Genomic DNA, 24,428 nt, shown 5'->3' with positions numbered 1-24,428 from the left:
GTCCCTTTCTAGTAATTTCGCTAACCGTGACGTCATCTCGGTGCGCCGTTACAGCGCTTAACTGGAAACTGCGATTTAGTTTTTGGTGAAAGGAGTGGAAAAAAACCCATGAACTGACCTACCCCGCCCCATTTTGCTTTTAGTCCTTCATACTGGCTTCGCCTGCACTTTGGGCAATGGAGCGGGAAAGGAAAAGGCACGTACGCTGAGCTCAAAGCTGCGCCAGCCGGGGATGACTCGGCGACGCCGCCAGGCGCGTTACCCGGCGTGCTCCGCGCGGCGCCGGCGAAGGGACGTGGGGGAAGGGGCAGGGAGGAGGAAGCGGTGGCTGCTGCGGATGTCGGTGTGAGCGAGCGGCGCCTGAACACACGGCGGCTGCCGAGCGCCTGACCCGGGCCTGCGCCAGAGCCTGCACCGAGCTCTGGGGCCCCACACCCGCTACGGTGGCCCTGCGCCCGTTGCTACTGAGGCGGCGTGCTCTGCATTCTTCGCTGTCCAGGCCTGCCGGCTCTGGTGTTTGCTGGCTCCTCCTTGCTCGCTTGCTCCCTCCTGCTTGCCTGAGTCACCGCCGCCGCCGCCGCCACAGCCATGGCCGAGAGTGGTGAAAGCGGCGGTCCTCCGGGCTCCCAGGATAGCGCCGCCGGAGCCGAAGGTGCTGGCGCCCCCGCGGCCGCTGCCTCCGCGGAGCCCAAAATCATGAAAGTCACCGTGAAGACCCCGAAGGAAAAGGAGGAATTCGCCGTGCCCGAGAATAGCTCCGTCCAGCAGGTGAGGCCGCCTGGGGCTCGGGCCGGGATGGGGTGGCGGCAGGACCTCCGCCCGCCGCCCCAGGAGACGTTTTGGAAGGGCCTGGGAGAGGGGTCGTCCTCGGCCATTCTCCCGGGCGTCGTCCCAAATTAGATCACACCCAAGTTCGTGGGTTTGCGCCTTGGGACACCGCAATGGTTTGTGGCGTGGCGGCGCGGCCTGTTTGTGGGACGGGCCGATGCAGCTTTTCTCGGAGCCTTCCTTCTCTGGTATCCGCCGACCCTCAGCCTCCTCCCCCAGTTCCCCGCCCTCCGTCGCCTCCCCTCCAACTCCTCACAAAGGAAAGGGACCCACCGCCAGGCTCCGGGCGGGGTGGAGGCTGGGCGGGGGCGAGGGTTCGCTTTAGCTCAGGCTGCGGTTTTGTTTCATGAGTTAAAAAAGGGGGTGGGTGGGATCCTCGTTGTTTTACGTGCCTGCTTGTTAAGGTGGGTTTTGGGGTGAGGTGCACGTGTATATTTAGTTCTGCATTTTAACTCCTGAAATCTTTCCCACCTTGCAACCTTTAAAAAAAAATTATGACGTAGAAACTGTTTTTAGCTCCATCTTAAGTAATAGTGATAGTACTAGGTTTAAGGAGAAAAGTGAATGACTTTCTTTCACTGATGACTTGCTCTTTCCCTTTTAGTATGTTTATCATCTCTTAGATGCCAATCATTGGGTAGGTTTTTGTTTGATTTTAGAGGGGCGATAGCTATGTTGATATTAGCGGTTGCAATCAAATAAAAGAAAATTGGAGTTAATGCAGAATATTACTTAAACTTGGTTCAGGAATACAAATCTTGCAGTTAATTAAGATTCTTGGTGGAATTTAACAAATAATTTTAGTGTATTGTTGAATACGTCGTGTTTTCCATAATTACTGACTTAATCTCTGAAGATCGCAAACAACGTGAACAGTTTGTGACAGGAAACAACAATTCCTGAAATGTACCTATCAGTTTCCCCAGGGACAGTAGGTGATTGGGGTATTGGTTTAACGAGTTCCAAAGGTAGTGTATTTTGTGAAGCAGTGAGGTGTGTAACATCAAATGAGAGAAACTTTTACCACCAACAGAATTATCACTTTTGTTTTTGTCTCCCAGTGCTTGTAAAAATTTTCCTTACCATTTTTGTGTTTTCAAGCATGCGGAAAGTTGAAACAATTGGAAAGTGGATACACATATGTCCATCATCTACAATTAGCATTTTACGGTATTATAATCGATTATCAAGTTCATTTAATTTTGGGGAGCAATTCAGAGTAAGTTGCACGTATCAGTAGATGACACCAGTACGTGTCACTTCAGCATTGTGAACTTATTTGCCTAAGTTCAACTTCATTTTTTTACGTTTTTTGACGTTATTTTGGCAGCAGTGAAATGCATATGGTTGCCATTCCGTGAGTTTTCACAAATGCTTACACCTGTGTAGCCCAAGCTCTTCTCAAGATATAGAACATTATATTTGACTAGAAAGTTTTTTCTTGCCTTTTCCCAGTCATTTCAGTCACTTGGCCTTTCCATCAACCACCCACTTTTTTTTTTTTTTATGCCATAAGTTACAGAGTTGCCTGTTTTAGAACTTAACATTAAATGGGATCCCATAGAGTCTATAGTACTGTGTGTATTTTTCTGGGTAAGGCTTTTTTTTTCCCACTCAGCATAATGTTTTTGAGTTTCGTCTTTGTTGCGTGTATCAGTAGTTCCTTTCTTTTTATTAGTGTGTAGTTTTCCACTGTATGTATATACCATAATTAATCTATTCACTGTTGAAGGTCACCTGGGCTGTTTCCAGTTAGTTACTATGAACAGTCTTATACAAGGCTTTTTGTGGTCTTACTCTTTTATCTTTCATGGTTATATACTTAGACTTGGTTTGAGTAGGTCATAGGGCAATTGTGTGTTTCAGTTTTGTGAGAAACTATGTTTTAAAAAATGCTTCTGGGCCGGATGCGGTGGCTCACACCTGTAATCCCAGCACTTTGTGAGGCCGAGGCGGGTGGATTGCCTGAGGTTCGAGACCAGCCTGGCCAACGTGGTGAAACCCCGTCTCTACTAAAAATACAAAAATTAGCTGGGCGTGGTGGCAGGCACCTGTAATCCCAGCTACTGGGGAGGCTGAGGCTGAGGCAGGAGAATCATCGCTTGAACCTGGGAGAGGGAGTTTACAGTGAGCCGAGATTGCGCCATTGCAGTCCAGCCTGGGCAACAAGAGCAAAACTCCGTCTCAAAAAAAAAAAAAAAAAAAAGTAGTGCTGGCTTCAGCAGCACATATACTGAAAAATGCTTGTATCATTTTACCATCCCGCCAACGAAGATATATGGGAGTTCCTGTTGCTCCATATCCCGCTAACATTTTGATATTGTCAGTCTCCGTAATTTTAGCTATTTTAGCGGGTGTGTAGCCATATTAAGTTTTAAAGCTCTCGGATCTCTTTTCTAGGATTCCTAATTCATGCCTCCACCATCCTGGGTGCTTTCAGCATTTTACTGCAAAAGATTAGAAATAATCAGTATTTTATAAATAGAAAAATTCCTTTCAGTCAATATATGATGTTATAGCTGTGAGGATGTTTTTGCTTTTTGTGATGTTAAAATTATAAATTTTGTGAATGCTTTTATTTTACTCTGCTGTAACCAAAGTGAGATTTTTTTTTTTTTTTTGAGATGGAGTCTCTGTCACCCCCCAGGCTGGAGTGCAATGGCATGGTGTCGGCTCACTGCAACCTCCCCTTCCCGGATTCAAGGATTCTCCCGCCCCAGCTTCCCTAGTAGCTGAGACTACAGGCGCATGCCACACCACACCTGGCTAATTTTCGTATTTGTAGTAGAGACAGGGTTTCACCATGTTGGCCAGGCTGGTCTCGAACTCCTGATCTTGTGATCCGCCTGCCTCGGCCTCCCAAAGTGCTAGGATTACAGGCGTGAACCACCGGGCACCCGGCCCAGTACGAATTGTTAATAGATAAAATTAAAGTCTTTCTGAAGTAGCCTTTTCTGATGGTAGTTTATTTTTAAATTCTTGATCATTGTTTTATGTTGAAGCAGAAAATGTGATAAAAATTGACGCTTACCACCACACCAGAGAACCTGTAGACAAGTTGGGCTTTGTATATGCAAGGGAAACAGATACAGGAAAATGTGGAAGAAAAAGAAAAGCAGTTTTCAAATGACCTATTTGTAAAATCTACTTGAAGCACAAAAGATATGCCATTTTATAATTTAAAAATTTTAAAGGGTTTGATTGAAACTGTTTGTTACTAATGAAAATTTGTCATTAACAATACTTAATGACATTAAAATTCCACTGAAAGTGTCCAGTTAGAAATTGGGAAATATTTAGTCTTTAAAATTTGTACCTAAGTTTGGAGGGTCAGAGGGTAAGCCGAAGACCTCCAGAGGATAATATTGAAGGCTTATGCTCTGTATCAGACAAATTCCGTTTTCTATAAGTTAAAATTTCTTTCAATAAGTATTTCTACGTAATGTAGATTCCTTAACACATTATACCAAAATGCTGTTTATATGAACATGCTGTAATAAGTGATTAGATGAAATTACGTTAAACTTCTTGGGTAAATTGTAAGGTGGTAATTTATTTTCCTATTTTTCCATTGGTTTCTGGTCGTGAGTACCAACAGGCAGAAACAGGTTGCCTTAATTTTTTACAGTGCTATATACATTTGGTATTTAATAATGTTACTTGTTCAAGGTTACTAATAAAGCTTAAGCTTTTTTCCAATTTAGAGTGAAATTTATTATTCACGGAGCACTCAGAATCAACTAACATAAATTTTTACTTACAGGTTGCTAGAATAGGTAGTGAGAATATAAACTGCACTGTGTACATTCCAAGGTGCTGTCATTAATAGAGATTTTTGTAATACAGGTTGAGTATCCCTTATGGGAAATGCTTGGGACGAGAAGTGTTTGGGACTTTGGATTTTCTTTTTTTTTGGATTTTGGAATATTTGTATATACATAATGAGATATCTTGGGGATGGCACCTAAATATAAACATGAAATTCAGTTATATTTCATGTACATTTTATGCACAGAGCCTAAAGGTAATTTTATACAATATTTTAAATAATTTTGCGAGTGAAACAAACTGTATACATTGAACCATCAGAAAGCAAAGGTGTTACATATGGTATTTTTCCACATGTGATGTCATGGTGTTAAAAAATTTCAGATTTTGGAGCATTTCAGATTTCATATTTTTGGATTGGGGATGCTCAACCTGTATGTAAGTAAATAGATACAAAAGCATAAATGTGTAGTGGCACAAAGTCCCTGTGTATGAGATTTTTTTTTTGTTAATTATTCATCATCAGCTATTGAAAAGAGCTTTGAGGATTTCCAAGTATCCACGAGCAAGATAACATCTAGAAGAATGGAGAGTTATATATGTGAGACATTAGTGCAGATAATGGAGGGGAGTTTCTGTATAACTTCTAATTAGCTTATTTTGGGATTTCATAGACTGTTAGGTTATGTGTAAAATTTTGAAGTACATTTACTTGAAATGTTCAGGCAGTATATACTCTGGTTTTAGAAAGTGCCTTCTGTCAGTGCAAACTTCTGGGAAAATATTAATATACTTAGACATAATTTAAACGTATTGAGTCAAATTGAGCCTTTCTTTTATAAGGGAACTTGCCTTAGGGTCATCATCACACACATGATTTAACGTTATACTGTATAGTGTGGATCTAGAACTATACTGTCCACTTTGATACCATCACCCACATGTGGTTAAGTACTTAAAATGTGGTTGGACTGAAGTGAGATGTGTTAAGTGTAAAGTTTATACCAGATTTTGAAAATTTGGTATGAACAAAATAAATATCTTAATACTTTTGATATGTGTTGAAATAGTATTTTGCAGATTGTGAGTTAAGTAAAATATCAAAATTAATTTGACCTTTTATTAAAAACTTTTTTTCAGTATGGCTGCTTAAAATTTTTAAATTACTTGTGGCTTATATATATTTCTGCTGGACAACATCTTATCCAGAAGGTTGGATTGAATCAGTATAGCAAGATATCTGAGAAAAAAAATGTCTGTGAGATCATTGTTTTCTTATTTGCTTTGTTCTAATACTGGACAGCTGAAAAACTCGTTATTTAATGATTCTGATTAACAGAGATTGCTTAGCTTTTTTTAAGAAAGAGCATAATTGAAGTACAATTTGCCTACCATACAGTTCACCATTTTAAAGTCTGTAATTGATGTAATACATTCACAGGGTCGTGTAGTCAATTTTAGAACGTTTAGAACCCTCAAAAAGAAACGCTGTACTCTTTAGCAGTTGCCCTTCGTTTCTCCCTGGGCCCCCCAGCCTTAGGCAACTACTGATCTATTTTTTGTCTATAGATTTGCTTGTTCTGGACGTTTGTTGTAAGTGGAATCATGTGGTCTTTTGTGATTGGCTTTCACTTAGCATAATGTTTTCAAGGTTCATCCCTGTTGAAGCATGTGCCGGTACTTCCTTCCTTTTTATTGCCGAATAACATTCCATTGTGTTGCCAACAGCATTCCACATTTTATTTTTCTATCACGTGGTGGACATTGGGTTGTTTCTACTTTCTGGCTATTATGACTAATGCCTCTGAACACTCATGTATAAGTTTTTGTGGGGACATAACGTTTTCATTTTTCTTGGGTGTAGATCTTGGAGTGGAAATTGCTGGGTCAAAGCTCTATGTTGAGCTTTATGAGGAGCTGCCAAATTATTTTCTAAGGTGTCTGTCCCATTTTACATTTCCACTAGCAATGCATGAGGATTCCGATAACCACATTCTCGGTAATACTTATTACTGTCTTTGTGAGTATAGCCATCTTACTGGCTGTGAAATGGTATCTTACTGTGATTATTTTGCTTTTTATTTTCATTATTATTTTTGCTGGGGGCACTCTGAGGAAAACTGGAAAGCCTGCTAGACAAATTTGCTTTTTGTTATCTGAGCAGTAGTTCTCATTGTGGTTTGGGGAGTCCCCATACCCTGTTAAGGGGACCATGAGATGAAACTATTTTCATAGTAATTCTGAGATGTTATTTTTATTTTTCAGTCTAATTTTCTCAAAACTGGGCAGTGCACTTGGCTAGAGTCTTTAAGGTGTGGGATATGACAACAGATGTGAAAATCCAGCTGTCTTCTATTACAAGACTAAAGTGATTTCCAAAAATTTAAAATAATGCCACTCATCACTGAGAAAATAGTTATTTTTCATAAGGATGTTATTTTTATTAATATATAATGTATTATTTTTAAATGAATTTATTTTTAAAGATTATTCAGTTTTAATTTCTAATATTATAAATATCAACAGCTATAACCTAAATAAGCAAAACTCTTTGGAGTTCTGAAGTTGTAAAATGGTGTCCTGAGAGCAAAAATTTCTGTGGTGGCGTATTTTATAGATTACGTACTTAAAATATCGGGTAGTGGCTCCACTAAGTTGCCATTACCTCTTGCCTAGAAACTGCAGTAGCCTACTGGTCAGTTGTCTGACTTTTCTATAACTCTCCCACCAGCCATTCCAAGAGTAATCTCTGAAAAACGTTAATCAGAGCATGCCACCCTCTGTGTAAAGCTAATGGCTCCCTATTGGTCTTAGAATATATAATGGAGTAGCGAGGCCCTGTGTAATACGGTTCCATGCCCTCTCCATTTTTTGCAGATGCCTTCTTTTTTTGCTTGCTTGGCTGACTACATTGACCTTCTAGTTCCCTGACCTGTTAATACTTTTTTTCCTGCCTGAGGACTTTTGTACAGTTTGTTCTTGCTACCTAGAATGCAAGAACACTCTTTGCCCATTCCTTTTCCAACTTTAAATCTTAATGCAAAGGTCAGTTTCTCCAGGTAGTATCTATTTCTGATTGTCCAGACTGGATTGGGATCCCCTGTTGGATTTCTCACAGTAGCCTGTTTTTAATAAGAATTCATCACAACTTAAAATTGTATATTTATGTGATTCCTTCTCTTTAGAGAGGGGCTGTGATTGTTCACCATTGTGTTACCAGAGCCTAGGGCTCAATAAATTATTTACAGATGAATCTAGTCCATTATGTACAATAATACATATTCAGTAATAACTACTTGTTGTTGAACCTTTACTGAGTGTAGTATGTACATAATCTGGTAGCTCCCAGTCCTTTTGTGGAAGCTTCCTCTTAAGCTGTTCCCCCCAGGTCACCACTCTCCAGGCACAACTCTTGACTGCTTCATGATGTTCATTCTTGCTTCTCTGCCTGGAACATTACTCTTCTAGAACCACCTTTCTTAGCTGGAGATTCTCATCTGAACCACAGAGCACAGAAAGTGATATGAATAGCTATCCATTTCTTTCAAAGATGGTTCATAATGAATATAATTTTAGATGTATAGAAGTTAATTCATTACATAGTGAGTGGTTTGCTGGTAAATGCTGGTTTATCAACCCGTTCTTCAGGAAAAACACTGATTTGTAGTGTTTGCTGGATTTCCATGATGTAAATATTCTCACTGTGGCAGATTTCAAGATACTGTTATTAAACTGGCTCACAAAATTTATGAAAATTTAAGAGCCATTGCTTATAATGGGTGCCTTAGGGCAGAGGCCAGCAAACTGGTAGTCGAAATCTACTGTGCCCATTTGCTTATGTGTTATCTATAGCTCCTTTCAGAATAGACCGTGTGGCTGGTAGAGCCAAAAATATTTACTGTCTAGCCCGTAACAGAAAGTTTGCTTACCCTGGTATTAGGGCTTCCTGTTACTATATCTTGTTCATCAAAACACTTCTCATTGGAAATTTTTACCATGACTTATTTTTTATAGAAATACAATGTTAGCTGGGCTCAGTGGTTCATGCTTGTAATCCCAACACTTTGCGGGGCCAAGGTGGCAGGATTGCTTGAGCACAATGGCTCAGTGATCATGGCTCACTGCAGCCCCCACCTCCTGGAGTTCGAGACCAGCCTGTCTACAAAAAAATAAAAATTTAGCTAGGTGTGGTGGCACACACCTGTAGTCCCAGCTAGTCCAGCAAGGTTGAGCCCAGGAGTTTGGAGGTTACACTGAGCTATGATTGCACCGCAGCATTCCAGCTGTGGTGACAGAATGAGACTTGGTCTCTTAAAAACAAAAAACAGTATGAGCCACATATGTAATTTTCCTATTAGCCACTTTAATCAAAAGGAAGGACTGAAGTCAATTTTTCGATAGTGGTGGCTCACACATAACAAAATTTATCATGTTAAGCATTTTTAAGGGTTCACTTCAGTGACATTAAGTACATTCACATTGTTGTACAATTGTTACCACCATCCCTTTCCAGAACTCATCTTGCAAAACTGAAACCCTGGACCGTTTAAACAGTAACTCCCCATTTTCCCCATTCCCCCACCTCTAGCAACCACCATTCTTCTTTCTGTCTCTGAATTTGACTACTCTAGGTATTTCATATAAGTGGAATAAGACAGTGTTTGGCCTTTTGTGATTAACTTATTTCTCTTAGTATGACGTCCACAAGGTTCATTTATGTTGTAGCATGTGTCAGAATTTACTTTTTTTTTTTTGAGACAGGTCTCACTTTGTCACCCAGGCTGGAGTGCAGTGGCACAATCATGGCTTGCTGCAGCCTCCACCTCCTGAAGTTCAAGTGATCCTCCTGCCTTAGCCCCCCAAGTAGCTGGGACTGCAAGCTCACATCACCATGCTTGGCTACTTTGTATTTTTTTGTAGAGACAGGGTTTCACCATGTTGCCCAGGTTGGTCTCAAACTCCTGAGCTCAAGCGATCTGCCCCCTTGGTCTCCCAAAGTGCTAGGATTATACAAGTGTGAGCCACTGCACCCAGCCAGAATTTACTGTGTATGACTGAATAATATTCCATTATATGTATGTACCACATTTTAAAAATCCATTGATCTGTTGCTTGTCGCTTGGGTTGCTTCCACCTTTTGGCTATTGTAATTTTAATATGCTTTATTTAACCCAGTATGTCTAAAATATTTTAAGGTGCAATTGATATAAAGACTATAAAATATCTTGCATTTTGAAATACTAAGTCTTTGAAATATATTTTGTAATTTACACTTAGGCATACCTCAGTTTGAAGTAGCCACATTTCAAGTGCTTAATAGCCATATGTAGCTAGTGACTGCTAAATTAGCACAGCTAATAAAGCTTTCAGGATGTGCTTCCACCTGCCTTTTCTCCTGTTTTCATTGCATTTCAGCCAGTTTGTATTGTCTCTTCCCCTACCCTCAAATATCACTGGCTCTTTCTTCCCCTTTTTGAACCTTTGCAAATGCTGCTAATGACAATGACATAATGGCCAATATTTATTGTAGGCATGATTTATAAGGCATGATGCATTATATTTTTTTAAAATGTCACGTAACTTTATGCTGAAAGCACTATTATTATCCTTTTTTTTAAAAATGAAGATGCTGGCCAGGCATGGTGGCTCATGCCGCTAATCCCAGCACTCTGGGAGGCCGAGGCGGGTGGATCACATGAGGTCAGGAGTTTGAGACTAGCCTGACCAACATGGAGAAACCCCGTCTCTACTAAAAATACAAGATTTGCCAGATGTGGTGGTGCATGCCTGTAATCCCCAGCTACTCGGAAGGCTGAGGCGGGAGAATCGCTTGAACCTGGGAGGTGGAGGTTGCAGTGAGCCGAATCGTGCCATTGCACTCCAGCCTGTGGGATAAGAGTGAGACTTCGTCTCAAAAAAAAGGGTACAAAAAATAGCCGTGTGTGGTGGTGCATGCCTGTAGTCCCAGCTACTTGGGAAGCTGAGGTGGAAGAATCGCTTGAATCTGCGAGGCAGAGGTTGCAGTGAGCTGAGATCTTGCCACTGCAGTCCAGCCTGGGCGACAGAGGGAAACTGTCTTTTTTTTTTTTTTTTTTTTTGAGACAGTGTCTTGCACTGTCGCCCTGGCTGGAGTGCAGTGGTACAATCTCAGCTCACTGCAACCTCCACCCCCTGGGTTCACACAATTCTCTTGCCTCAGCCTCCTGAGTAGCTGGGATTACAGGTGCACACCACCACACCCGGCTAATTTTTTGTATTTTTAGTAGAGACGGGGTTTCATTATGTTGGCCAGACTGGTCATGGACTCCTGACCTCATGATTCGCCTGCCTTTGCCTCCCAAAGTGCTGGAATTACAGGCGTGAGCCACCGCGCCTGGCCTATGTCTTAAAAAAAAAACAAAACCAGAAGATACTGAGACTCATATTAATAATGTGATCAAATTCATACACATATTAAGTAGTAGACTGTAGATTCAAACCCAGTACGTACTTGGGAGGCCTCACCGATCCACTGCCCCAAACTGCCTTGACTTTCCTTTGACTGGCTTTTCAGTCTTTAAAGTTCATTGAAGAGCTAGGTGTGGTGGTGCAAGCCTGTAGTCCCAGCTAATTGGGAGGCTGAGGTGGGAGAATTACTTGAGCCCAAGAGTTCCACGCCAGCCTGGGCAACATAGCAATACTCTGTATCTTTTTTAAAAAAGTTTATTTAAATATTAGTTCATCAGAGGGTAATTGGACTCATCAGTCTATGTCAGATCATTGATTATAATCTCTGATAACATTTTGTGATTATATGGATTGTCTCCTTCACCCAGCCCCCCTGCCCCCGAGTACTGTAAGAACTTCAGGGGCAGGGACTGTTTTGCTTACTTTCTAATCCCATGTTGCCTAGCATTGTGTCCTGGGCACACACTGAGTAGACAAGTATTTATTGAATGACCAAATAGTGTTTTAAATATTTATCTGCAATATTTTGTACCTAGTTGGGATTTTTTTTTTTTCCTTTTTTAGACAGAGTCTTGTTCTGTCACCCAACCTGAAGTGCAGTAGTGCAATCACAGCTCACTGCAACCTTGATCTCCTGGGCTCAAGCGATTCTCCCACTTCAGCTTCTGGAGAAACTGGGACTGCAGGCGTGCACCACCTTGCCCAGCTATTTTTCGTACTGGGTTTTTTAAAAAATTTTTTTGTTTGTTTTTATAGAGACAGGATTTTGCCATGTTGCCCAGACAGGCTGGTCTTAGGAATATTTTAACAATGTGATTTTGAAAAATTGTGTTTATTCTTAGTCAACTTAAGTGTCTGATGGCATTATTACAGTTACTTTCCTGTACCAGCAGCTGCAACTACAAAAAAGATAAGAGAGGTGATAGATATATTAGCTTGATTTAGTCACTCCACATTGTTTACATATATCAAAACATCATGTTGTACTTTATAAGTGTATACAATCATGATGGCAGGCGGATTATGAGGTCAAGAGTTTGAGACCATCCTGGCCAACATGGCGAAACCCTGTCTCTACTAAGAATACAAAAATTAGCTGGGCGTGGTGGTGTGCACCTGTAGTCCCAGCTACTGGAGAGGCTGAGGCAGGAGAATCGCTTGAACCCGGGAGGTGGAGGTTGCAGTGAGCTGAGATCGTGCGACTGCACTCTATCCTGGCAAGAGAGTGAGACTCTGACTCAAAAAAAAAAATTAATTTGAAAAGTGAAGTGAAACTATACAAATACCATTAAATTGAGATTAGGAGCTTTTTTTAGAGGCTGAAGTTGATACTTAAATCTGCTGTTTGCAGAGACTATTGGATTAGCATACTTCACAGATTCTATTTATTATAGGCATGAAAATATATGTGTGTATTTGCAGAATATTGTTGCTAGACCTGAACTCTGATTTTTCCAGGTAAATTTATACAACTATGAGTTAGTTTGATGTCCTGTAGATATGGCAACAGTCTGCCTGGTTTACTGGTTAAGCAGCTGCCATGTAGATGTCTAAAACTTGGGGGTAATTTTTTTTTTTTAACTCTTTAAAGCTCTCTCCAGTTTTCTTAAAGGATATAACTTTTACATTTAAAAAATACCTTATACATATTTTTACTTTAAAATTAAGAAATTCAAATGATGTTGAAAAGTATAAAAAGGGACTGGGCACGGCGCCTCACGCCTGTAAGTCCAGCACTTCGGGAGGCTGAGGTGGGCAGATCACAAGGTCAGGAGTTCAAGACCAGCCTGGCCAATATAGTGAAACCCCATCTCTACCAAAATAATAAAAAAATTAGCCAGTGTGGTGGGGAGCACCTGTAGTCCCAGCCACTTGGGAGGCTGAGGCAGGAGAATCACTTGAACCTGGGAGGTGGAGGTTGCAGTGAGCCAAGATGGCGCCACTGTACTCCAGCCTGGGCGACAGAGTGAGACTTAGTCTCAAAAAAAAAAAAAAAGGTGGGAGGGCCCATTCAGGATAAAAGGTAAAGTTAACTTTTTTTTTTTTTTGGGTGATTCTGTCCAGAAAGGTATTTATATGTTCATATATAATTTTTACCTTTTGTTAAGCAAATGGGGTCAACCACCCACAATTTTCTTTATCTTACTCTTTCTACTTGTATTACCTTGGTAGTCTTTCCATGTAGAACTAGCTCATTAGACTATTACTTATTATTTTTATGATTTATTGTTTTGGTTTGCTTATTAATATTTTGAGAAAGGAGAGCATGAACCTTAGAATTGGAGAAATCTGATGATGGGTAAGGAGCTTTAATCATCTCAGCCTCACTGGCTACATTTTTAACGTATCGTGTAATACCTGCTTCAGTACATTGTTTGGAGGATTTTGTGACATCGTATGCATAAAGTACCTGACTCAGAGTTTATATGATTTACTTATATTGGTTTCTTTCCCCACAGCCTTTTGTTCACCGGTGAATTGAGTTTTAAGTTTTTGCAATAGAAGGAAGTATATCTATCCTAGCATGTGAATAGTGAAACATTTAGTTTGTTATTCTTGTCAGATTTAAATTAGAGAGAAACTAAAAAATAAATTTTCTAAACGATACACTAACATTTGTGGCTGTGTACAGTTTTATGAGAGAGTGCCCCTTTCTCATACGTGTTACATATTCAGTGTAGTAGTTTCTCATACTTGGCATCCTTGTATAAAGGGTTATGCAGTGTTTTAAATAAGACTACTATAAGGTTAAACATCAGACTCTTGGAGAATGATAACTGACAGAACCATGTATATGGATGATTTATGGACATTTTTTCAAATACTATTAGCAATATTGAGTAAGGAGCTAATTCAAAAATAGACTCTTGAAGGATCTCTGCCTTAAAATACTGAAATAGCAAAGATTTGAATACAGTATTCAGATAACTATTTAGAGAATCCTTGCTAAATGCTGTTAATATGTGATTCTGTGGGAAATGAAATTGTGTATGTTTTATCTTCAGAGCTGAAGTAAATTTTACTTTTGGATAGGTTGATTCCCAACTCCCCGGATGTTTAATAGGTGAGATAGAGAATGGTTGTTTAAAAGCAAGTTTGGATGTTTGGACTTTGAAATGTTTGTAAAGGGTGACAATGTTGCTTTTAAAGTCAGATTAACTCCATTTTCAGAGGGTTTACAGTTTAGAGTTTATCCTTGCATAATTAGATTAGCAATATTTGAATGTCTTAGTGAATGAATTGTGCCCAGGAAATTTCCGTATGTCTCTTAATTCTCCCATCAGCCCTGCAGAATAAATATCTCTATTCCTGATGAAGAAACCAAGGCTCAGAGACAGGTAACATCCTCCAGGTCACACAACTAGTATGTAGCAAAACCAAGATTTGAATTCAGGCCTACATGTTTCAAAAATACTCTTTCCTAACCTTGATTCTCCTCTCTTTCCTCCATATGTGTGTCTTATTTTCTTCTCGAAAACCATTGAGAACAGGGAGTAAGCAAAGTCAGCCCTCAGCAGCTGAGATTGGCACCATAAAAGTTGATACACTAAATCTTGATACGTTTTCATTTCAGGACAGCATTTCACATTCTTTGCGTACTCTTATTTGATACGGTTTTCTAACTTCTCTTAATTATTTGCTGCTTCTTCCTCAGATTAAAAATAGAAAATTTAGGGGAGAAAGAAGGTATGCTTTCAAGACAAGAACTTGACAGTCTGGTTAAAAAAAAATAAGAAAAAGAAAAAGGCAGATACAGGATACCTTGAGAGTCTGGACAGTTATCACTATATTGCAGAACAGCAGTTGATATTCACACCAGTAACTCAGCATTATCAAAAGTTAAAATTACATTCAGTAGAATGGAAAACAATTTTGGTGCTCAAACAGAGGTGACCTTCAGTTAGCTGGAGAATCCACTCATGTACAACACCTGGCTTTTGGATGATGTTGAAAAAAATGAGGGGTTGCTGAAAGTTGTTTTGTCTGTGCTGGGTTCATTTTGAAATCATTAAATTGCTTATTCAAGGTGCATTAGAATTTTGATTCTTATGGTTGTTGAGAAAGAGTTTAGTAATTCTCACCTTTCAGTTCTCTGGCCTGTAGTTATTGTAGGTTATCAGTGCAAGACCAGAGTTGGATGTACATTTGTAGAAAATATGGATACTTTGAGGCCCATTCTATCATGTATCTTTCATTTTGAGTTAATAGTGACCACATAGGCTTAAGGATAAAAATAAGTTAATCTAGGTAATCTTTTTAATGGAAATTACAAAAATTCTTCCTTTATGGTTCTGGCTATTCCCTAGATGAAAATATTTTTTTATTATTGTTATTATTATTATTTTTAAAACGGAGTTCCGCTCTTGTTGCGCAGGCTGGAGTGCAATGGCGTGATCTCAGCTCACCACAACCTCCACCTCCTGGGTTCAAGCGATTCTCCTGCCCCAGCCTCCCAAGTAGCTGGGATTACAGGCATGTGCCACCATACCCGGATAATTTTGTATTTTTAGTAGAGACGGGGTTTCTCCATGTTGGTCAGGCTGGTCTCAAACTGCCGACCTCAGGTGATCCGCCTGCCTCGGCCTCCAAAAGTGCTGGGATTACAGATGTGAGCCACTGCGCCTGGCCGAAAATATTTTGTATAATTGTAATAAGTTTTATTTTTCTGCAGAGGAATAGTGTCAGTGAGCTACCTCTGTCTAAACAGCTTTGAGATTTTCTAAGATGGCTAATTAAGTTTTTCCATATCAATACTATTTAGTTTCTGATTTCTGCTGTTGTATGATAAAAGTGTAGATTAAACAGACAAGGAAGTTACGTTCAAATGTTAGAGATAAAATTTCTAGAAATTTTGAAGACAGTGTAATCTGAAAACTTTCTCTTTATTCTGTAGGAAGCAGAATAGAAGTAAAAGATATTTGAAGTACGTGCAGAATTTTTAGCTGTAGGACAAATTCCATTTAGATAAAAACACTACATTATTTAACTTGATTTAATTTTCTAAAATATGGTTTATTCGGAAAAGTGTACCATATCTGGCACGGTACAATTAAACTTAAGATTCATTTACCTTTGTTTCAAATAGAGTGGCAGACAGCTAAACTTACAAAGTTGCTTATCTCTTGGTTTTTGCTTGCTTGTTCCAAGTTTTGTATATTTTTTACTCAGAACAAATCAATTTAACAGTAGCCTTCTACTTGGAAGTGGTTCTAATATCTAAATTAGGTGACATTGGTGGTTTGAAATTTAAAATAAGAACTGAATTATAAATGGTAGTCATATGCAGTTGTCTGTAGTTCCCTAGAACTGTACTGTATGCTATCACCATTTTTAACATGTTTTCCAACTTTTAGCATGAAGTGCCATAAATTCATACTTCAAGACTAAGATACCCCTCCAGAACCAAGAGTTCCATGAGGTTGGAGGATCCCAGTATCTATGACATTAATTGTCAACAGCTCTGTAATTTTGTGAGTGAATGTGATTTCTCACATGTCTGTCAGGACTTTGGTTTGGTTTCTTGAGGTTTTGTTGTAAGGAGTGAATGTGAAAATGTGTGTGTGGTGCCAGGTACAGCATAGCTGTGTAATAATGATTAATGGAGGTAATTTTCGAATGTGTGGTGTAGTGTCCTACTCTACTGCATCTAGGACATTGTAGAGAAGCCCTTAGTCTGTCCAGAAAGCCCTGATTATCCTTCAGGTACTGATACTGACAACTCATGGTTAGGAGACTCCTGTCTTTAAATGTTACCAGAGGTTCAAGTGAGCTATATTCATTGCTGTTCTATTAGATTTTGAGATTACAGCTGTTTTGGATATCAGGTTTTAATTGTCTCTGCCACATACGATGTTAATGGATCATCTTTTAGCCTTTGGTGATTATCTCTGTTGTCATTTTCATGTCTTATATCCAGTCTGGTCTGCTACCTAAAACTAAATTCTCTTCATTCCATTTCCTTTCAGTTGACCTGCCCAAGATGAGGCATATATATATGTATTATATGTGTGTATATATATATATATATGTATTATATGTATATATATATATATATATGTATATATTGTGTTTGTTTTTTTTTTTTTTATTTTTTTGGGATGAGTGCCTCTCTGTCACCCAGGCTGGAGTGCAGTGGCGCGATTTTGGCTCACTGCAATCTCTGCCTCCTGGGTTCAAGTGATTCTCTTGCCTTAGCCTCCCGAGTAGCTGGGATTGCAGGTGTGTGCCACGATGCCTGGCTAATTTTTGTATTTTTAGCAGAGACGGGGTTTCACCATGTTGGCCAGGGTAGTCTCGAATTCCTGACCTCAGGTGATCCACCCGCCTTGGCCTCCCAAAGTGTTGGGATTACAAGCGTGAGCCACTGCGCCCGCTCCCATTGAGGCATATTTTAGCTTTGGGGAAGGGAATAATTTGAAATTGAAATACTCAGGAGAGCTGGCTGTGTTTCGACTTCTTGATGTTTCTGTTCTTGTTTTTTTTTTTTTGAGACAGAGTCTGGTTCCATTGACCAAGCTGTTGACCAAGCTGGAGTGCAGTGGCACGATCATAGCTCACTGCAGCCTCCAACTCCTGGGCTCAAGCAGTCCTCCCATGTTGGCCTCCCAAAGTGCTGAGGTTACAGTCATGAACCACCACGCCCAGCCCCTGCTGCAGCTTAAAAGTTCACAGCCAACTTTTAAAACTATTTTTATTAAAGTACAGTATAGAAGAATACATGTGTCATAAATGTACAGGTTCATGTTTTAGCCTAAAGGTCGAGAAAGTAGAACATGATACCAACTCCCAAGAAGTCACTTGCAAACTTAAGGTAACCACTCTTCTCACTTTGGGCACCATGGATTTTGTCCCCAACCCTTAAAAAAACAAAAAAACTCATATAAATGAAATCATACAATTTACATTCATTTGTGACTGGCTTTTTCGCTCGTGTTGAGGTATCCGTGATGATATGTGGCAGTAGTTCATTTGTTGTCATTGGGGGTAATCTATCAAATGACTATACAGTTATAGTTTATTTTACGGTTGAGGGACATTTGGATTGTTTGCAGTTTTTGGCTAATACAAGTAATATTGGTTCGAATGTTGATTGTATTTTTTGTGGACATGTAGTTTGTTAAATAGTGGAATTGTTGGGTCATAGGGTAAGCATATGTTCAACTTCTGTTGCAAAATGTTATTCCAAAATGTACTGATTTATACTTGTACCCACAGTGTGTGTGGTTTCCAGTTGCTCTGCATCCTCTGTAACACTCTTTAACAGTCTTAAACTGAACCATTCAGTGCATTTGTTACTGGTTTTAATTTAAAGTTACCTGTGTTGTTTGCCATTTAAATGAAAAGGATTTCATTTTTGTGAAATTCCTGTTTCAATTTCTTGGCCATTTTTCAATTGGGTTGTGTTTCTTGGTGATTTGTAGACATTATGAAATCTGGATTTGAGCTGTGCTGGTTGTGTTGCAAATTGTCTCTTTAAGGGCTTATCTTTTTACTCTGCTAATGGTAGTCCAGTATATGGTGCCCCTTTAAAACAATGGTTAGGTCTTTTTGTATCCCACTTAGGTCATCTTTTCCAATTGATCAACACTTGATTTCTTGTTATCTTTTTGGTAGTTTAATTGCATGTGGTCACAGAGTACAACTTGGTCAGATTTTAATTTTTTGAAATATGTTGACTTTCTTTATGGCCCAGCATATGTAGTCTAATTTAGTAAAGGCACTTAAAAAGAATGCTTATTCTGTAGTTGTTGGGTTTGGTGATCTGTGTATGCCCAGTTAGGTCATATGTTAATTGTTCATATCTTTTCTATTTTTACTAATTCATTTTTGCCCATTTAGTCTGTCAGTTTCTCTGAGATAAATGTATCACATTGTTTATAATAGCCAAAAGGCAGAAACAACCCAAATGCTCATCACCTGATGAGTGGATAAGCAAAATAGATGGTATATTCATACAATGGAATACTGTTTGGCCATAGAAAGGGATGAAGTATTGACACATGCTGTGACATGGGTGAATCTTGAAAACATGCCAAGTATAAGAAGCTAGTCACAAAGACCATATGTTATAATATTGCATTTATATGAAATACTCGTATGGAAACAGAAAGTAGAAATTACTGGTTTCTTATGGTTGGAAGTGATGAGCCATAGGTGGGTGATAGCTGTAGGGTATAGATTTTTTTTGAGGTAATGAAAATGTTCTGAAATGGATTGTAACACATGTCTGTGAATACTCCAGAAACCATTGAATCGTATACTTTAAATGAGTGAATTACGTGGTATGAGTTATGTCTCCATAAAGCTTAAAAAATACTATTTTTTGGTAGGTATTTGAAAGGATGTAAGAATAGATGCATGTCTTTTTTTTTGAAACGGAGTTTCGCTCTCATCGCCCAGGCTGGAGTGCAATGGTGCAATCTCGGCTCACTGCAACCTCTGCCTCCCAGGTTCAAGCGATTCTCCTGCCTCAGCCTTCTGAGTAGCTGGGATTACAGACATGCACCACAATGCCCAGCTAAGTTTTGTATTTTTAGTAGAGACGGGGTTTCACCATGTTGGCCAACATGTTCTCTATCTCCTGACCTGTGATCTGCCCGCCTCGGTCTCCCAGAGTGCTGGGATTACAGGTGTGAGCCACTGCACCCCGCCCGATGCATGTGTTTAATCTAGTATCTTACCTTCAAATCCTAAAATACGATAAAATGCTATATAACTGTATGTTCAATAATTAAGTCACTTATTTCAGAATAACGAGGGATATCAAAGATTTTGGAAAGGATTTCTGAGTTTAAGGTTAAGAAACACAAATCTAGTTTTACCCTCTCATTTTGCATATGAAAAATAGTTAATCTGGATAGGTTTGTCTTTGAAGTCAAATCTAGGTTTGAATCCTGAGTACCAGTTTATTAGCTGTATCAGTGTGAGGGGAAGGGAGACATCTGTAACCTCTTTTTCTGTGTCTGAAATAGGATTAAAAACTCTTTTCCTCACAAAATTGTTGAGTATTAAGAGAACTGGCATAGTAGTAGCTACCATTTATTGACTACTGCCTATATACCTGATGTTTGCATTTATATGCATTCTCCTTTAATTCTTACAAACCATTTGTTCTGCCATTCATTATATTACTATTTCGGATAGGTACTAAAGGGAAAAATGAGATGTCTAATAATGGGAGTATAGTTAAATTATGACCTGTTTCTAGATATAGAATATCATGCAAATGGTGTTCTATGAAGATTTTCTGTTAGTTACTTGGAAATTGCTTATCTTAGATAAAAGGATTATGTATCATAGGATTTCAAATAAAGGAAAGAAAATGCAGATGGAAAAGCTTCAAAATATTTACTGAAGTATAGTTTTGTGTTATCTTTATGCTTTTTTGGGTATTTTTCAAAATGTTAGCAATGTGTATGGGAGTTGACAAAGGTAAAACAGATTTTTAAAAAATCAGTTGTTTATATTGGCTGTTGTAAATTGATTATGGAAAATTTTATTCATACACAAATGTAGAGTGTTAGGAACTTTCATGCACCTATCTCTGATTTTCAACAATGATATATAGCTTATCATGTTTTTTATATATGCCTTCCCTTCCTTGTCCCCACAAGATTTTTTGAATCTCAGACATTCTGTCATTTAATGTCTTTCCGTTTATCGTGACAACCAGAAGAATGCCCCTATATATTTCCAAAACACCTTCTTGGCAGCAGTTTCCTCATCTATTGAGATCCACTGCTGTGGGACAGTGAGGTAGAGTGGTTTGAAGATGTGATTCTTTTCTGAATTTGGACTGATTTCTTGAGCCAGTCATTTAATGTAGATTCCTGGGCCCACTCTGAAGCTTTCCTATTTGGACAGTCTGGTAAAGCCTAAGCATACTGGTGATTTTGGTAAAGATCTGAGAATAGTATAAGTAAGTTTTTCTTTATAGCATGATGCTCTTTTTCTCTTGTCTGGTTTTATGTGTCTGGTCCCTGGAAAGCCTTTCTTCAGGTTTTATCGGCTACTTTCTTTAGTAGTCTTTCTTTAGTTTTCACTATGGAAAGCTTTCCCTGACTTCCCTTTATGCTTCCTTTGGACTTCATGGTTTTACTTGACTCTCATTGGACTGTTCACCTTCAGGGAGAGTTGTGTCTTTTATCTTTGATTTTCCATAGTACTGCTTGTTAATAAATATTGAATAAAGTAAGTGGGAAGGATGGTCAGTATAATACAGATTAAGTATACTTTATCCAAAAACTTTTTTTTTTTTTTTTTAAACAGACATACTTGGGACCAGAAGTGTCTCAGATTTCAGATTTTTTGTTTGTTTGTTTGTTTTTTTTGGATTTTGGGATATTTGCCTTATGTACTTACTGGTTCAGCATTCCTAATTTGAAAATCCAAAGTTTGAAAATGCTCCAATGAGCATTTCCTTTGAGTGTCATGGATACTCAAAAGTTTTGGATGTTGGTGCATTTCAGATTTGGGGTATTTGCGTTAGAGATACTCCACCCCTAGGCCAAGAATATGAGATTGGCTGTGTATACTGTATTCAACTAGAAAGAAAGGAACAGGACTGAAGATGGAAGTCTGAGGAATGGATTATTTTGGACGTGGTAAGAGCTAATTGTGGCTCGAACTAAATTTGGTCTCATTAACATAAAAAGAATAAGGATATTGGGAAGCAATGCATTGTTAGGCCTTAGCAGAGGATCAAATATAGGATATGTGCACCTATAGTAGGACCTTTGTGTTAGAGATGAAGTAATAATCATTTCTTACTAACATCAAGATACTGACATAAAAAGGATGCATCTCTGTATTGTTTTGAATCGGGGATTTTTTGTTTTGTTTTGTTTTTAGAGGCGGGATATCACTCTGTCACCCAGGCTGGAGTGCAGTGGTGTGATAATAGCTCACTGCAGCCTCGAACTCCTGGACTCAAGCAGTCCTCCTGCCTCAGCCTCCTGGAACATTGGGATTACGGTGTTTGAATTGTAGCGTCTGTAGTAGGGGCCTCTATGAGGTACCTGTAGAAACTAGACTGTATGGTGCTGTGCAAACAACTGTAATACGTACTTATTTTATTTTTATTTAGTTTAAGGAAGAAATCTCTAAACGTTTTAAATCACATACTGACCAACTTGTGTTGATATTTGCTGGAAAAATTTTGAAAGATCAAGATACCTTGAGTCAGCATGGAATTCATGATGGACTTACTGTTCACCTTGTCATTAAAACACAAAACAGGTATGGTTTTGGAAGATGTACAGCTTTAAAATCGTGGATAAATGTTCGTACTTCTAAAAGTAACTAGTGTTGGCTGTAAATTACTTTCCCTGTCATTAATATTTAAATAGTTAAAATTCTTTCCTTGCTGTCGATAACAATTTTTTTAAAAAGTGTGATTCCATGTTAATGCTTACATGATTGTCAGATAACCATTTCATATTTTACAAGGTTCATTGGTATTTAGTTATTATATCTAAATTATTTGCATTAGAACAGGCAAGTTTTTAGCTTTTCTTTTAGTAAGGAAATTTTTAGACAAAGATCATGAGTAACTTATCTCCTTAGCAAACCACGAATTGATAATCATATTTCATTAAGTCTAAGGAACTTTTTTTTTTTTTTTTTTTAAGAGACAGAGTCATGCCATGTTGCCCAGACTGGGCTCAAGTGATGCTCCCATGTCAGCCTGGGACTGTAGGTGCGTGCCACAGTGTCCAGCTGGCACCACCAGTTTTAAAGAGATACCTTTGTGTATCACTAAGAAAGAATACTGCTAACTGAATTGATGTTTTCTTGTCACTTAAAATGTTTATTTTATACTTAGTGAAAGAGCTCCTTTAGACTTACATGGGTATGGAATTTTATCATATCACTCTTGCATAACATACAAAGACTTAGTTGTCAGTGTCCATATTTTTTCATACAGTATCAAACTCTGTTCTGTCAAGAGTGTTGGTGGTGTAGCATTGCTTAAAAGAGCTCTCCAGTATTTTCTCCAGGATTTTGTTCCAAGCCATTAACACTCATTCTGTAAGTTTTTATGCTGGTATTTACCAACAGCAAATACTTGCTTTACTCATTCAACATATTCCTTCTATTTTGGTGCTATTCTGAATACATGGTAACTTCTGTCAGTGCCAATTAATAGTGTAATTATTTTGAAGACACTTAATGTGGTAATTAAGCCCGTTACGTATGATACAACAGTGTACCCAGGCATTCAGTTGAAGTCATGTAGACTACATGTGCAGGCATGTAGTTGATGCCTGGCTGTCAGCAATTGTAAGACAGATCCTGATTTCGGAGATGTTAAAATAGAAAAATGTGTGCCTTAGCTAAATTCAGGGAAAGAAGCAATGAGTGGGATTCAAAACTCTTATGTGGTATCATCTGGAAGGGTTTTTTTATTTCCTTACTTTTTTTTTTGAGACGGAATTTCACTCTTGTTGCCCAGGCTGGAGTGCAACGGTGCGATCTCAGCTCACTGCAGCGTCTCCCTCCGGGTTCAAGCGATTCTCCCGCCTCAGCCTCCCAAGTAGCTGGAATTACAGGCATGCGCCACCACGCCTGGCTAATTTTGTATTTTTAATAGAGACGGGGTTTCCTCATGTTGGCCAGGCTGGTCACGAACTCCTGAACTCAGGTGATCCGCCAGCCTTGGCCTCCCAAAGTGCTGGGATTACAGGCGTGAGCCACCTTGTCTGGCTTATTTCCTTTTAGAGATAATACTAAGTAATAATCAGGCCAGGCGCGGTGGCTCATGCCTGAAATCTGAGCACTTTGGGAGGGTGAGGTGGGCAGATCACCTGAGGTCAGGAGTTCCAGAGCAGCGTGGTCAACATGGTGAAACCCTGTCTCTACTAAAAATACAAAAAATCGCCCAGCACAGTGGTGTGCACCTGTAGTCCCAGCTACTCGGGAGGCTGAGACAGGAGAATCGCTTGAACCTGGGAGGCGGAGGTTACAGTGAGCCGAGATCATGCCACTGCACCTCCGGCCTGGGTGACAGAGCAAGACTCTGTCTTTAAAAAAATAAATAAATAAAGTAATAATTATTAATCATATTGATTTGTTGGCTTTCTTTTGGTGAAGTCTCTCTCTTTTTATTGTTTTCAAGAATTTCAAGGGCCAGAGTAAAACTGGCTCATAACCCTCAAGAACTAGAAGGGGATAGATAAAAAAGTTGTGGGTTTTTTGTTTGTTTGTTTGTTTTTCAAGAGTCTCTCTCTGTCACCCAGGCTGGAGTGCAGTGGCGCAATCTTGGCTCACTACAACCTCCGCCTCCTGGGTTCAAGCAATCTTCCTGCCTCAGCCTCCTGAGTACCTGTGATTACAGGCATGTGCCACCATGCCCGGCTAATTTTTGTACTTTAGTAGAGACAGGG

General features: G+C 39.2%; 1 protein-coding gene across 2 annotated transcripts in view; it reads left to right on the top strand.

The window, feature by feature from the left end:
- The first annotated feature begins 12 nt into the window (after nt 1–12).
- UBQLN1 (ubiquilin 1) overlaps nt 13–24,428 on the top strand; it is a 48,257-nt gene continuing 23,841 nt past the window's right edge. The window contains exons 1-2 of one of the 2 annotated variants that reach the window (XM_004048181.4): nt 13–768; nt 22,130–22,281. In XM_004048181.4, the coding sequence (XP_004048229.1) occupies nt 589–768; nt 22,130–22,281 (332 nt within the window). In that variant the 5' untranslated portion in view covers nt 13–588. The remainder of the gene's footprint in view (nt 769–22,129; nt 22,282–24,428) is intronic. The other variant, XM_004048182.5, reaches the window with a different exon arrangement.

Source organism: Gorilla gorilla, chromosome 13 (assembly GCF_029281585.2).
Source record: "Gorilla gorilla gorilla isolate KB3781 chromosome 13, NHGRI_mGorGor1-v2.1_pri, whole genome shotgun sequence".
NCBI lineage: Eukaryota > Metazoa > Chordata > Mammalia > Primates > Hominidae > Gorilla > Gorilla gorilla.
The sequence above is the reverse complement of the archived record's forward strand: the minus strand, read 5'-3'. Positions and strand labels throughout refer to the sequence as shown.